Consider the following 14,081-nt stretch of genomic DNA (forward strand, 5'->3'; position numbering starts at 1 on the left):
AATATAACGTATGTTCTATAGAATCCCACAGGTGGTAGGTTTTACTTTTTTTACTCTGTTTTCAGGTTCTTTGTCTCTTATTACTATAGTAGTAGTAACCTAATAGTAGAAAATAGCAAAAAAGCTGGACTTCTTAAAAATATTGCACTCAAATTATCCTTGCTTGGCTGACTAGGTCTAATAGGATGGAAGACACAGTAGCTAGAATCTGACTGATTAGACAGTGGTTAGCTTATTCTTTTCAGCATGTGATCTCAGTGATTCAGAGTAATTGCAATATATGTGAATAATAGAAATAGGTTTGAAGAAAAACGTAACCATAGATATTCTGTATGGATGACTCAGTGATAATTAAAACAGGAACACCTGGCATTCATATTTCTCCACTTCTATATAAATGTGACTGTGTGATTGTAGAGATGCTACTGTATCTGCACTCACAATCTGTCCTTGATTCTTGATATTTTATATAAATAAGAATTTTTACCCTTTCAGCTTTTATGCAGATAGTGCTCTGAATGGATATTCAAAAGCTTTTCATATTCTGTAGAATGTGATCTGTCACGTATTGGAAAGTGGAATATAATGCAGATAGTCTTAAAAATGAATAACACTACAATACACCCTATTTAAAAGATTAAAGCACTTTACACTTGCACTGCCCATTAATCTTGTTTACTGTACTGTATATACTTCAATATGTGGGATTATTCTCTGTGTCAGCATTGTAGAAGAAAGAAAAAATAAAAAAAGCACAACTACAGGTTTGTAGGTTTAAAGCTGTGATTTATTTATTTACAAAGTAACCCAAAATCACAAACTGTAGAATTCATATTAATATATTAAATCATATTTACTCTTCCCACTAAGTAGTTGAGGTGTGTTAGTCACTGGTTCTAAGATTTAAACTGCAATGTCATGCTTAATGACATGACTTTCTGTTCATCACAATTAACAACTTTAACTATTTTATATTCCATTGAATTATGTACTGTATATAGAAACAAAGAACAATTAAACAAAACAACTGAAGAATCTGCAATTGAATCCTATCCTGTGATCTGATGGATTTTGAACAATGCATGGGACTGGCTCACACATCTTTGTTGATGATGTAAGTAATGAGGGCAGTTTCAGAATGATTTTTTAAAATTACAGAAACATTTTGTCTACTTACTGTATGTACAGTAGAAGAAGATGCTTCCATACTTATTCTACAATACTTCATCATATAGCATGACAATGATTCAAAACATGTTGTATACTGTAGCCAATGCAACCAAGGACTGACAAGTCAAACTCCAGATTTGAAACCAACTGAGCTTGAGTTTTACATGTTGAAGAAATAATTCAAGTTAATGCATCCCAAGAAATGGCAAGAACTCAAATTACCTATAGTAAAGTATCTTAAATGATTCCACAGTCTGATGAGTCCCATGGGCCACAGACTTTATGCTACCTCAAAGTATTTGATATGCAATCAAATACTGACTTTTACACTGAAATCGACTTAATGTAAAAATGACCCAATGCAAATGGAGATGTGAAGTCACTGGGTTGAAATTAAAGTATGTTTTTGTTCTTATATGATCATTTCTATGCAAAGAATGACCAAAAATAATATATACAGTATTCTATTATATTACACTTATTATTCACACCAATCTCATGATTAGAAACACAAATTGCTTGAAAAGCAATGAAAAACAACAATAATACATTTTACATTGCTCTTCCAATGATTTTGGAGGGCATTGTATAGACTGATCATTCTCTTCCCTGTATATAGATAGTATTTTTTTTTCACTCACAAAGGCTACAGACAACCTGCAGAGGATCTGCTCTAATGTTTATTTCCTAATGGTTTAAATTTGGCATACTGCAACCTAAACATCACTCTGGCAGGTCTTCAACAAGTCATGCTAGAGCACGACTGCATGTAGTGCAGGTATACACTCAGCTTTCTACCTACCAAGAGATTTCACAGTTTCTAAAATAGATGATCTCTTTGTGAATCAGTGTCCTTCTTTCTCCCGAAGAACCATCCAGGAACAAATACTCTTTTCTAAGAAAAGCAGAGGTTGCACGAAATAACAAGCATTGAGCATATGAAGCAAGCTGACTTTTGTCTGTGAATATTATGCACATTTCAGCTTCCAGCAAGGAAGAAATTTTGTCAGTGTTGGCTATATTCCTCTTTAAATTGTCTTCTTTGTAATGTCACCTTCATATGAGCATTTTCAATGTCTAAAAATAAATGGAGGGAAGACTGCATTAGAAAATGTATGTACCTGTATTTCATTAATCTCCTTTGAGAATATTGTCTGATGTGTGTAAGTTAATGGGCAGTAAGGAACTGAAAAATTACCTTCTTTAGAAAACTATCCTCACAGTGCGTATTATTAAAGTTAATTGCTTTCACCATTTCTTTAACTGTCAGGAATGCATCCACTGGTGCTTTTGATGCTACAGCAATTGGGGAAGTAGTTATTTTTAGAAAGCTATGCTGTAGCAGTCTTACTTTCACCCCACTGTCCATATTTGTAAAGGAATGTGATCTATTTTGAATACAAATATGCAGCCTGTCTAATAAAACGTTTTAAAATGAAATGGCAATGAGGGGAAAAAAACTTTCCAGGAATAAGGCATCTGAGAATGCTGCACAAAACCACTTTTTTAAATAAATGTTGCCATTTTTAGTATGAGACTGCACTTTGTTATTCTGCATATGTTATTAATTGATAGGTTCTGGTTAATACAGTAAATCATGTTCTTTGTGATGTGTAAGCTCTTTTTTCTTACTGAGTTAAAGCCTTTAAATGCAGATGATCACATTTTTCAATGGTTTCGGTTCAAATGAGCAAAACCATTGTAGATGTGTGTTTTGAACTGAACTTTTTTAGCTGAATGTTGGGTACATACTGTACCAAGTTTTTTGAAACAAAATACAGAAGCTGTATACTGAATACTTTCTGGAAATTAATGTACTGAGTATTTAGCATCTGTGCTAAAATGCACTATAGATTTAAACTTTAAATCTCATATTTTGTCTTTAAATGTGTAAATGATTCACTATAACGTGTGTACTGTAGGCCTGCACCACATTTGAAGTCACTATATACACTGTGGACCTTTGAAGAATGTTGATGCAAGACATGATACTGGATATCACCAGCACTTTACATTGTTGCTGTGATCTTAATGCTCATGCATTAATGGTAATGTAGCTGTACTCTGGCAGGTGTGACACAAGTTACATAAGAATATAAGGTTACAAGCACAAAGAGGCCATTCAGCTCATCTATCCCAATTTAGTAATTAGTAGCTAATTAATCAAAACATCTCATCCAGCCATTTCTTGAAAGAAGCCAGAATACTAGCTTCAACGACATGGTTTGTTCCAAAGCCAACTTCCCTTTCGCCTCCTGGTCTTGGTTTTAAATGCACTCCCACATTGTGTAGAGGGTTGCTTCCTTTGATTGAGTTGACCATTTTCAATGTCAGGCCAGGCTGACTCCATACAAGACACATGGTGTCGCAAGGTGTCCCCAAGTAACAGTTTCTCAAATGTGACAGGTTATACAAAATAATGAACACATTTATTTTCCTTAATCAAGGCTAGGCTCAAATATGACTTCTGTAGCTTTGTCATAGTCAGTATTTTAGGCTTGCTCACTGGGGGTTCAGGCCCAGAAATCTGTGAAGCTGCTTTGTGAAAATTTCCCTTGTAAAAAGCGCTATACAAATAAAACTGAATTGAATTATTTTAAGGCCAAAGACTGGTTTCAAACAACACCTAAAGCAGATGATTCCTTTACATTAGTTTTTGGGTATTTATTGACTTTTAGAATATCTCACACAGCAGGATAAAACATTTAAGTCAAAATGTTTTTAGAAATATATTCATTAAAATGTTTGTGAATGTTACCTTGGAAGCTGCAGTCTCCCCGGTGAACTGTTCTGTGGTGCAACTGGATACTGGGTGAAATTACACACATAAGAAAACAAAACTGACTAAAAATCCACTTGGCTTTTTTATTTTGTAACTTGGTTTATTGTTTTTATTGAATGAAGCTACAATGCTTATTTTCACGAACAGAAAGGCTTTATATTCAAGTTCATTCTCATGTTTATACCATTGTACCTAATTAAAAAAACAGTTATGAAACCAAAACATTGACACATTCCATATAGCAAGTATATCAATAAAAGGATCCAATTAGCACCTGTGATTACCAGGGGGACTCGGGTAACTCCTTGAACCAGAGTCTGGTAACATTGCTTTAAATGCATCAAGGTATTATATGAAGTGTTTTTACTAGCATGTAATGTAGCTTTTGACAACCTGTGATGTTCCAAGGGCATTAACTGTGTAAATGCTAGTTGCGTTCTAGAATTTTATATCTTCGAAGTAGTTTTATGTGATAACAATATGCATTATAACCTATGTATTTTTTATGCCTGTGGCAGTTTGTATACATAAAAATAACATTTAAATACATTCCTAGATTCTTATCACAGAGTGCTTGAAGTATATGGTGTTAAAATGTACAGTATAGAACCAATTAAATAAAAAGCTCCAAAATTCAATTAGGATGCAATTAACAGCCTGCAGGATGCAAGAAGGCAGCCGACCCAGATTAAATCCAAACTTTGGCTCATCTGCCAATTCCAAATTCCAAATTCAGTCCTTGTTAGTTCCTTTCTGGTTTCTACCACAGTGAAACTGCCTTCAAGTGTCGGATATACAGTACAATACACTGCAACATTCGTTAGAATTTTCCTCACCGGGTTGATGTTTTGATGTAACCTCATCACTGGCAAAGGCATTTCTGAGTGATGAGTAATGTCCTTCACATTTGATAATTCTCTAATATCTTCCATATATTAAAATAATAGGCCAGTGTCAATAAACATTTAATTATAAACCTCAGCTGGGGAGGCAGTTCCAATGCTTGTAACGACATCTGCTGAGATGTTATAGTGAATTTCTACACCTGCTAGGGAGAAAAAAAAAATCACACATGCTGTTTTGTGCTGTTATACATAATGCAGTGGCCATCAGCCCTGCGCAGAAACACGCTCTGTCTGCGTGTATGTGAGTTAGTGTGTCAGAGAGTGGGGGTGGCTGGGGGACAGTAGCTGGTGGCATTTAGAATCGACCAGGGGGTGTGCCGTGGAATTCCAAACTTGCCTGAGTAAATGTGTTGCGCTCCCCCTCACCCCCCCATCTTCGGCATTGCCACGGGAGGGCTCTTTCATCTTGAAAGAGCCCCTGGCTTCAGATGAGCAGCTCGTCACGGAGGAGATGTGCGTCAATGTTTGAGGCACGCCTGACGTGAGCTGCCTGGTGAGCAAGGAAGGTGACAAGGGAGCCCAGGCAGCGTAAGGATACCAATTAGGCTTCATTACTCTCCCTGTCTGTTGCTATCAAGCCCTTTTCTTTCCAGTTTCTTCAGAGCTACTACTGAAAGCTGACGTTGTTGTAAACTATGTAATTTTTTTTTTCCATATAATTTTGCTTTGTTTGACTGTTTGCCGGTTGACATGTTTATTTTGCTTACAAAAGTGAGACGCTTCTGAAATGCAGAGGCACGCAAGCAGTGAAAACAGAATTACTGGAATTACGCGGAATGCACATGTAGCAATGAAAAATGAAATGCAGTATGGTTTTTCTTAGCTTAAATGTACATCACAATGCTAGCTGGGGGTTTGTAGGGAAAAGAAACACTGAAGCAAAGGAGATTTTCTTTAGATCCTTTAGATTTTAAAATATCTGTTATTCAACAAAACATTTTCAGCAAACACTTGTTTAAAGTCCCTTATGGTTTGTAGACCTTTCAGATAGTACATTTGCAGGACAACTACTGTGTACTGTATTTTGGATTTGATTGGAAACACATTCGCAACGATGTATAAGCTTCTTTTGTTTTCCTTTCTCAGCCTTTCACAGAAATCAATAGGGGATTTAATGTTAGGAGTGAAAGCTGCATCTTTGAGGAAAAACAGTAAAGCAAACAGATTGTTTTTTGATACCTGCAGCTGATAGCTGTCATGACAAGGGTTCAGTACAGTTTATCTTATTTTGATTTACTGTTTCCCAGTTCCATCCTCAGGGGAGCAGTAATGCTCTCAAGGTATTTTATTCAGTCACGGGACATGTGAATGTTTTGTTTGCCTCATGACCCAGGTAGGAGACAGCAAAATGTATATTTGAAGTAAATCTGGACTCATACCTGTCAAGTTATGGGTTCAAGAACCTGCTGCAAACCCTTCTTTTGTGCCCTAGAGCAAGGTCCTTTACTCGCGTTGCTCCTGCCTGCACAGCTGGGAGTGGGTACCAGCATAACTGGGGGCATTGTCTTTAAATACTCTGTTCAGTTACAGTCCCACAATGAGCACTTACCTGATAAGTCCAGTGCTCTAGTGTTGAATGAAAATACTAGAGCACAAAGCTTACGTTTACCACTTGTCTAGTTTGACCCTTTTAAACAACCCCTATGTAAAGGTGCAGAATAGATCAAAACATGTTCTAGAACTGGAGTTGGGAAAGTAACATGTTATGCCTTCTATTACTACTTTTAAGTGCAATCTAAAGTGATTTTTAATAAACCACAGGCATAATTGAGTCATTGTAAATCTCCCAAAAAGACTATGAAAATCTGTTCAACGATTTTACTAAGTTTCTGACTCCTTTGGTGATGTAAATGATGCTGGGTGCATTATCAGATTCATAGTATATCCAAGCTCTATATGAAATTATAAATAATGTTGGCAAGTCCCCTGATGTTGCCAAAATGCTTTTGTTATTTTTCACAGCAGATTTAACTTTTCAGAAAGCTGGCACTGTACCCCCCATAGTGCAAGAGTAGTAATATACTGTAGATATTGCACACACTGTGTAAACAACATATATTGTATACAGAAGGTATACAGTGTTTTTAAATAAGAAATTGTGAAAGCTTACTACTTTTCCGGACTCATACTGTACCTAGCTTGTGTGAATGTTTTTTACTGGTAGCTCTGCTTCAATTGTAGTATTTCTAAATGTATGTACTGTACATGCAGTACATCCATCCATTTTCTAACTGCTTTATCCAAAAGAGGGTCATGGGAGAGCAGGAACCTCTTCCAGTAAGCAGCAAGCACAAAGCAGAATACACTCTGAACGAGATGCTACTCCATCGCAGGGCAGACACACAGTCATGCACACACTCACACCAGTCTTTGGACTGTGGGAGAAAAGACCACATGACTGTGAGGAAAACATACAGTACAAACCCTATGCAAAAAGCACCTCAGCTCTGAAATTGAACCTGGGGCCCAACACTGAGAGGCAGAAATGTTTACCACTGTTTCATTGTGCCACCTGAAATATATGCTGTAAAAGCTTAATTACTGCACTGCTACCATATTTAATTGTCACATAGATTTATTTTATTGTTGTTTCCTTTATGCTGTTCCAAATAACAAGTCAGTTACAATTGAAGGCAAGTGTTGAATTTGTTTGAATATGTTCCGGTTTTGACAAGGTTTTGAGTCTAAGAAAACAGAAAATATTCAAATACATTTTTGACCTCAAACAAATTAACAACATATAAAAGTATTTACTTAATCAAGGTTTTACTGTATCATTCAATATGCAATTGCACAGAAACAATGCCAAAAATATTTCTTTGTACATTATATCTATTCATATATATATTATATATTAAAAAAACAACGAATTGTAGTCACCTGACTGAATATCGACTAATCCAATTTGGGCAGTTACAGTACAAGAGAAGATTTTTTTTTTCAAGATGCCAATCACAATAAGTGAAAATCCAGCAGAGAGAAAACAAGGCAGAAAATAATAAGAGTGACTGTAGAATATGGAAATTCAGTATTGAACGGTTGTGTAAAGTCAGACCTCAGGCTAAAGGAATTTATTTTTCATATCTTACTGTGGGTTTATAGTGGGTACTGCACTAACTCATGATAACGGAGGCAAGAATTATGAATCTTATTTTCTCACTGAGCTGTGTGTAAATGTGAGAATGGAGATGATAAGCAGACACTTATTCATTTGCTCATTAGTTCTAGTCTTGTATTCTATAGCAGCAGTATTAATCCAAGAGACAAATGGAACTCGTTTGATCTGAACTGTATTGGAATAGTGTTTTTTGTTCTAAATGATTTGGAAATTGTACTTTTCTTTTGACATTCAAATTTTAAACTTCTAGAAGAGTCAATCTAATCCAACATTAATATGAAGAAAAAACATAATGAATACATACAGTACAGTACTATATGGCATCAATTCTATTGATTCATCAATAAAATCAATCTAAGAAGAAATTTGCTTCTGTCTTCTGTGTATCTGGTGGTACTGTATATAACTCTTACTATAAAGATGATTCACTTTCATTATGTTGAAATAAAATGTACTTTGCTTTGTTTTTTTTGCAGGAAAAGTTTGAGGCTCTCTTCCAAGCCTATGACGACCATGTCACATTCCAGTTGTTTAAAAGCTTCAGACGTGTGCGGATCAACTTCAGTAACCCAAAAGCAGCAGCCAGTGCCAGGATAGAGTTACATGAAACACAGTTCAGAGGAAAGAAACTAAAGCTCTACTTTGCTCAGGTGAGGTGGCTTTAGAAGAAATAAGAAATTGCAGATTGCAGTATACGTACATTTTAATGAGAGTTATTCATGGTCTCCCTGTGTTCATGTTTGATCTTTTTTTTACCTGTTGTAAATCTCAGATTAGTCATCCACTTGCCAAGATGAGAATATTCGTACCGTACATCCAAATAATAAGAAGATGTGTATGGAGATACTGTACATCAGTGATGCATATAGTGTAATATGTCTTGAAGGCAGGTCTGTGACAGTAGTTAGAATCTGGGGTTCAGCCTCATATACAGTACTATATTATTGCAAATCGATGGGATTGATGCCTCTCACTTAGAATACTGAGAAATGAGAACAGGAGAGACTCTGCGAATGAGGTTCTGGGAGGTGAAGCAGAATAGGAGGTTTGTGTAATACTTTCAAGCAATTTGTGTAATACTTTCAAGTTTTAAGCAGGTGTGTCTAGGGGCAGTGTCTGTCTCTTATTGTTATTTGATCATGATGGAAAAGAACACTGAACACTTGAGTTTGTCTTTGACTATCTGTGACAACGTTGTGTTGTTGGAAATGAGCTCTATTGGATTTTTGTTTTTTGCTTTTCGTTCATTAGACACCCAGGAGCAGAAATCTGTTTGAAAAGGTTTTTTTTGGAATGGTTAGGTTGGAGAAACAGGTAAATGGGAGTTCTATAGACTTTGTGTTACTTGATGTTATTATTATATGCTGAGTGAGGTTTTGTCATCGGGGTTCCAAAGCAGAGAGGTTTACTCATCAGGGCCAAGAGAAGCAGGTATAGGGTGAATCAGATAAAGATAGGCACTTGAACAGTATGTAATTGTATATACATGTGAATCACAAATGTAGGGATGATGTTTAAATTCCTAACTAGAGTAGTCTAAAGTAGTCCTAAAATATATTGGAACAAGTAATAGGTTTATTCCATGCTGAATAAACCTATGGAATAAACCTATTACTCGTTCCTTTGCAGCCTACCCGTGCTGACGCAACTACCCACCTGAACTAAAATATATTGGGGTTTTTTTTGTTGAAAGCACAACTGATATCTGTGTATCACCTATGCATTATTTCTTTGTCCTTTAGCTAACTAAAAGACAGTATTAAAAAGAGGCAGTATGAGTAACAAACTGCGATTACTAGAGAGAAGGGAGTCTGTATTTCCACCAGGTGTCATGATGCTGAAGTAATATGAGGCCATTGCTTATTAGATGAATGGAATATACTGTAGGTACGGTTCCGCTTTTGAGACGCCAGTCTTGAAATAAATAAAATAAAGTGCCCAAGGGAGCAGAGTTGCAAGAAAAGTAATGGATAAAAGATTGTCAAGTGTCTCATTCAGATGCAGGAAGATGTGAATTTACAATGGTCTCCGACAAACAGACCTGTCTAACACAATGCAGGTTGATGAAAAAGCTTCTCTGTTCCTCAGATGCAGAATCCAGGCTCGGATGGAGACAACCTGCACCTGGCACCACCTCAGCCCTCCAAACAGTTCCTCATCTCCCCCCCAGCCTCACCCCCTGTGGGATGGCAGCAGATTGACGATGCTACACCTGTCATCAACTACGACTTGCTTTACGCAGTTGCGAAACTAGGACCTGGTGAGTGCTCTTTGATGTAAAAAAACACAAACATCTTCCTCTCTGCAGTGACTCCACTAAAATCCCCAAGGTAACGTGGCAGTCCTGCTCTGACTTCCAGATCAGTTAAGGCAGTTAAGGAATATGCTTCCATCAAGCATCATAAATGCAAAATGCAAAAACAGAGCTCCAGAGGGTTTCTAAAAGCTGTTGTGAAGCTGTTGTGTAGTGAGTAAAGAGTGAGTAATTTCTAATAGTAAAACCTGATTGTACATTTTTGTACAGCTATACAGTGAAGAATTATTTTGATCATGTGTTTAATCTCTGTCAAGGTAACAAATCACTCTTCTTTTACTGAATAAAATCCATGAGTTAATTATGTACTCTAAATAATACATATTTCATGATTTTTTATATGTAGATATTTATATGTTCAGCTAGTAAACGTCCCTGGTATTTGGAATTCAAAGAAAAGTCAAATAAATATTAAATGTACATTTTCTAAAATTTAGTAACTTTCTAAAAAGTAGTAACAAAACTACACAATATCTTTAAGGTTTTACTATGTTCAGGTTTAACGTGTACTGTTAAGCTACCTGTTTTCGCTTTAAATCTTAACCAAAAGGCTGAACTTCTGTAGTATGGTTTTAAATATCCATGCTGTGTTTCTGTTTCACCTTTGCAGTTTTTGCCAACATTCCATCCATAAAAATGTTCAGTGTGAACGTTTGTGTTTTGATTAAAAATATTCACTTTAACCAAATGTGTATACAATTTCCGTATACAATTTAAATCTGAGCATAAATAAATATCATTTATAATTCAACAGAATGGATCATTTCAAGGGAGAGAAAACTTTAGGCATTTTATGTGTTATAATTTATAATGGTTCTTTATTTCAAAAGCAAGCATATGCAATTCAATAATATAACAATGTGTATGAACACAATGTACTATATACAGTATAAGAAAATGTATCCAGGTGGCACATTTAATGTATCCAAGTTTTGGTTTTGATCATGATGAACTCAATGTAGGGTGGGTTTTTGGATTGGTTCCCCAGTGTGTTGTCATTTACCCTGTATACTGTACAGGCAATGCTTAGGCATGTTTATTGTAGGATACATCCAGCATTAATGAAATGTGTTTTTTCACATTGGGGGTGCATTTCAGAAATGCTGTAGATGCCAGTTTGTGACATACATTTACATTTCATGGTTCATGATTGCAAAATCTTCTTGGACTAGGATGAAATGATGTACTGTATATCCAATAACTACTATTGCTGATGTAGTTCATGTCACCTGTCCATTCTGACTGCTTCATCCAATAGAAGGTTATGGTAGGTACACTCTGGACAAGAAGCCAGTGCATCACAGGAAACACACAGACACATACCCACACTCACATGAGGGCAAGCTTCCCCAAAACCAGTCAACCTACCAGCATGTCTTTGGAAGAAACCAGAGCACCTGAAGAAAACTCACATGAACCCAGGGAGAATATACAGACTCCATGCAGATAGCAATCCAGGTCCAGGATTGAACACAGGACCCCAAAGCTGCAGGTCAGCAATGCCATGTGTTGCATAATTAAAAAAATTGCTGCAACGCTTGAATAGGCAACACGGTTATGCTTCTGTAAAACTGCTATCTTGACGTGGTAATATTGTGTAGATTTTGGAGAGTTGTTATGTATTCTAAGGACTTTTTAAAAGTTGGGATTATGTTTTCCTTGTGTACTCTATTGTCTGTATTCTGCTGTTTGGTGTCCATTTTCTTAGAGGTCCTTCTGTTTTTATCTACATGGGCAAGTCCTCTGCAGTCTAGATATTTTGTCATCTTCTTTCTGTATCCATGGTGACACAGTATTGTTACCCAAATCTGAAGTTGTGATTCAGATGGAGTAGTGTTTCCGTTCTTTTGTTTTTCTTTTGTGTTCATTGATGTTCTTGGCAAGTTTGCTTTTGTACCTTGGAGTAATCATTTGTAGTTAACCTCTGTGTGCGTAGCTGCATTTCATTAGGGTTCCCATAAAAAAGCCAAAATGGTCATCTATGAAAGGTTGTTCCAATTTAATTTAGGACTGTGAAAAGTTCCAAGGAGATTTTCAATACATTTTATGAGATGCAGAGAACAAAATTATGTTAAAGAAGATCTCAAAAGGAAATACGTTTTTTATTGGACTATGTATCTTTATAAAGGTTGTCAGCAAAAGGTTGAAGATACCATAGAAACAGTACTTACTTGCAACTGGAAGTTACTGTAACCCTAGGCTAGGGAGAAGTGCTGTATCAGCAGCAATCTTATTTATAAAGTAGGTCAACCTTTGTTCTATTTTAGGTTTTTAAAGTCACTACTCTGTAAATTTACATGCCATTTTTAAAAGCATGAATGGTGTCATTGTTCTCTTTCAAGATTATGAAGGTAGCCAGAAAATGACAAAGAGAACACAGATTAACAGCATTATACTTATTACACTAATGTATTATACTTATTACATGAACTACTGTGTGATGGGTCTGCTACGGACAATTCTTTTTTTCATTTGACTGAAGTTACAGTATTAAAGCCAAATGTAAAAATTGATAAACAAAGCATTACTGTATGTCATAGACATAATATAACTGCAACAGGATCCTTCACTAAACTGTACGAAGGCTCAAGGCTCATACAACCTATTACATTTACAATTATCAGGTATTTTTGTGTGTTAGGTTTGGACCTTTATACAGTATATGAGTATGCAGAGGCGTGCTTGTGGAAGCTTGAATAGGTGGTCCCATTACCTACATACAGTATAAATCAGTGGTGATGAGCTTGTAAGGCAGTTACACTGAGGAAGCTGCCGATGTGCTTATTGTGTAGATTTTTTCCTCTGTGTCTCTTGAGTATGGCTGAAACCAGTTCCAAATGATGAGCATTAAGGTGTAATTTTTAAAATGCCTACTTGGGTTATATTGCTTAGCTTCTTGGATTGTATGTTGTTGAGATATGCCTTAGAGCTTAGGAAATAAAAAATACTAAATTGGTGTCTGCTTTTGTTAATGAAGCAAAATCTGTGTTGTAGGCTTAAACCACACGCCTTTATATAATCAACACTAAAAATACGGTAGCAAAGGAAAGTAAGTTTCTTTATTCTATCCCATAAATATGTACAGTATACCAAATGCCACTGCAAATTGACAGAATGCTATTTTTATTTCAACATATTTCTTTAAATGAACTGTGCAGTTCTACTTTGTATTCTTTTAAATTTGTGCTCTTGTTTCTGCCTGGTCATTGTTTGGTAAATAGGATAGGCGTGTCTGAGAAGGAATCTAAATTTTCTGATTATGTTCCAGGGCCCACTCCATCTGGTACCCTGGCAAGTGAGATATTTTCACATTAAAGCAGTTGTTTCAGATTTTGGCCATCTTGCTTGCTTTAGCACATCAATGTCTAATTGATCATTCCATGACTGGCTAGCTAAATAAATAAATCACAATTTGGCAATGGAATATAAAGAATTTTTAATTTCTCTCTCTTCAGGATACTGTTTCAAAAAGTCACGTTTCCAGTCAATTAGGGATCTCACTGAGAACAATATTGAATGTCTTATATAATTTCTTATTCCATTTTTTAGTTCTGCTTAGAAGGATCATTTTAAGATTATGTAATATAATATGCTGAATTATGAAACCATATTTGGCGTTCCATGCTTTCATCATTAACACAGTAAGCTTGAAAGCACCCTACTGAAACACAGATTACTGTAGCACACAAATATAATATATATTTTAAATTCTGATTTGATTCACATTAGTTATTAAAGTTGACCATATGACCATAATGTTTCCGTACAGCAGAATGTACTAGTATTTACGGT

The 14,081-nt window shown here is 35.9% G+C and overlaps 1 protein-coding gene across 2 annotated transcripts in view; it reads left to right on the plus strand.

The window, feature by feature from the left end:
• Positions 1 to 14,081, plus strand: part of rcan2 (regulator of calcineurin 2) — a 95,431-nt gene that overhangs the window by 68,025 nt on the left and 13,325 nt on the right. For both annotated transcript variants that reach the window (XM_088624912.1, XM_088624913.1), the window contains 2 exons: positions 8,452 to 8,625; positions 10,064 to 10,235. In XM_088624912.1, coding sequence (XP_088481038.1) covers positions 8,452 to 8,625; positions 10,064 to 10,235 — 346 coding nt within the window. The remainder of the gene's footprint in view (positions 1 to 8,451; positions 8,626 to 10,063; positions 10,236 to 14,081) is intronic.

The sequence above is a fragment of the Lepisosteus platostomus genome, chromosome 3 (assembly GCF_059453375.1).
Source record: "Lepisosteus platostomus isolate fLepPlt1 chromosome 3, fLepPlt1.hap1, whole genome shotgun sequence".
NCBI classification, from domain to species: domain Eukaryota; kingdom Metazoa; phylum Chordata; class Actinopteri; order Semionotiformes; family Lepisosteidae; genus Lepisosteus; species Lepisosteus platostomus.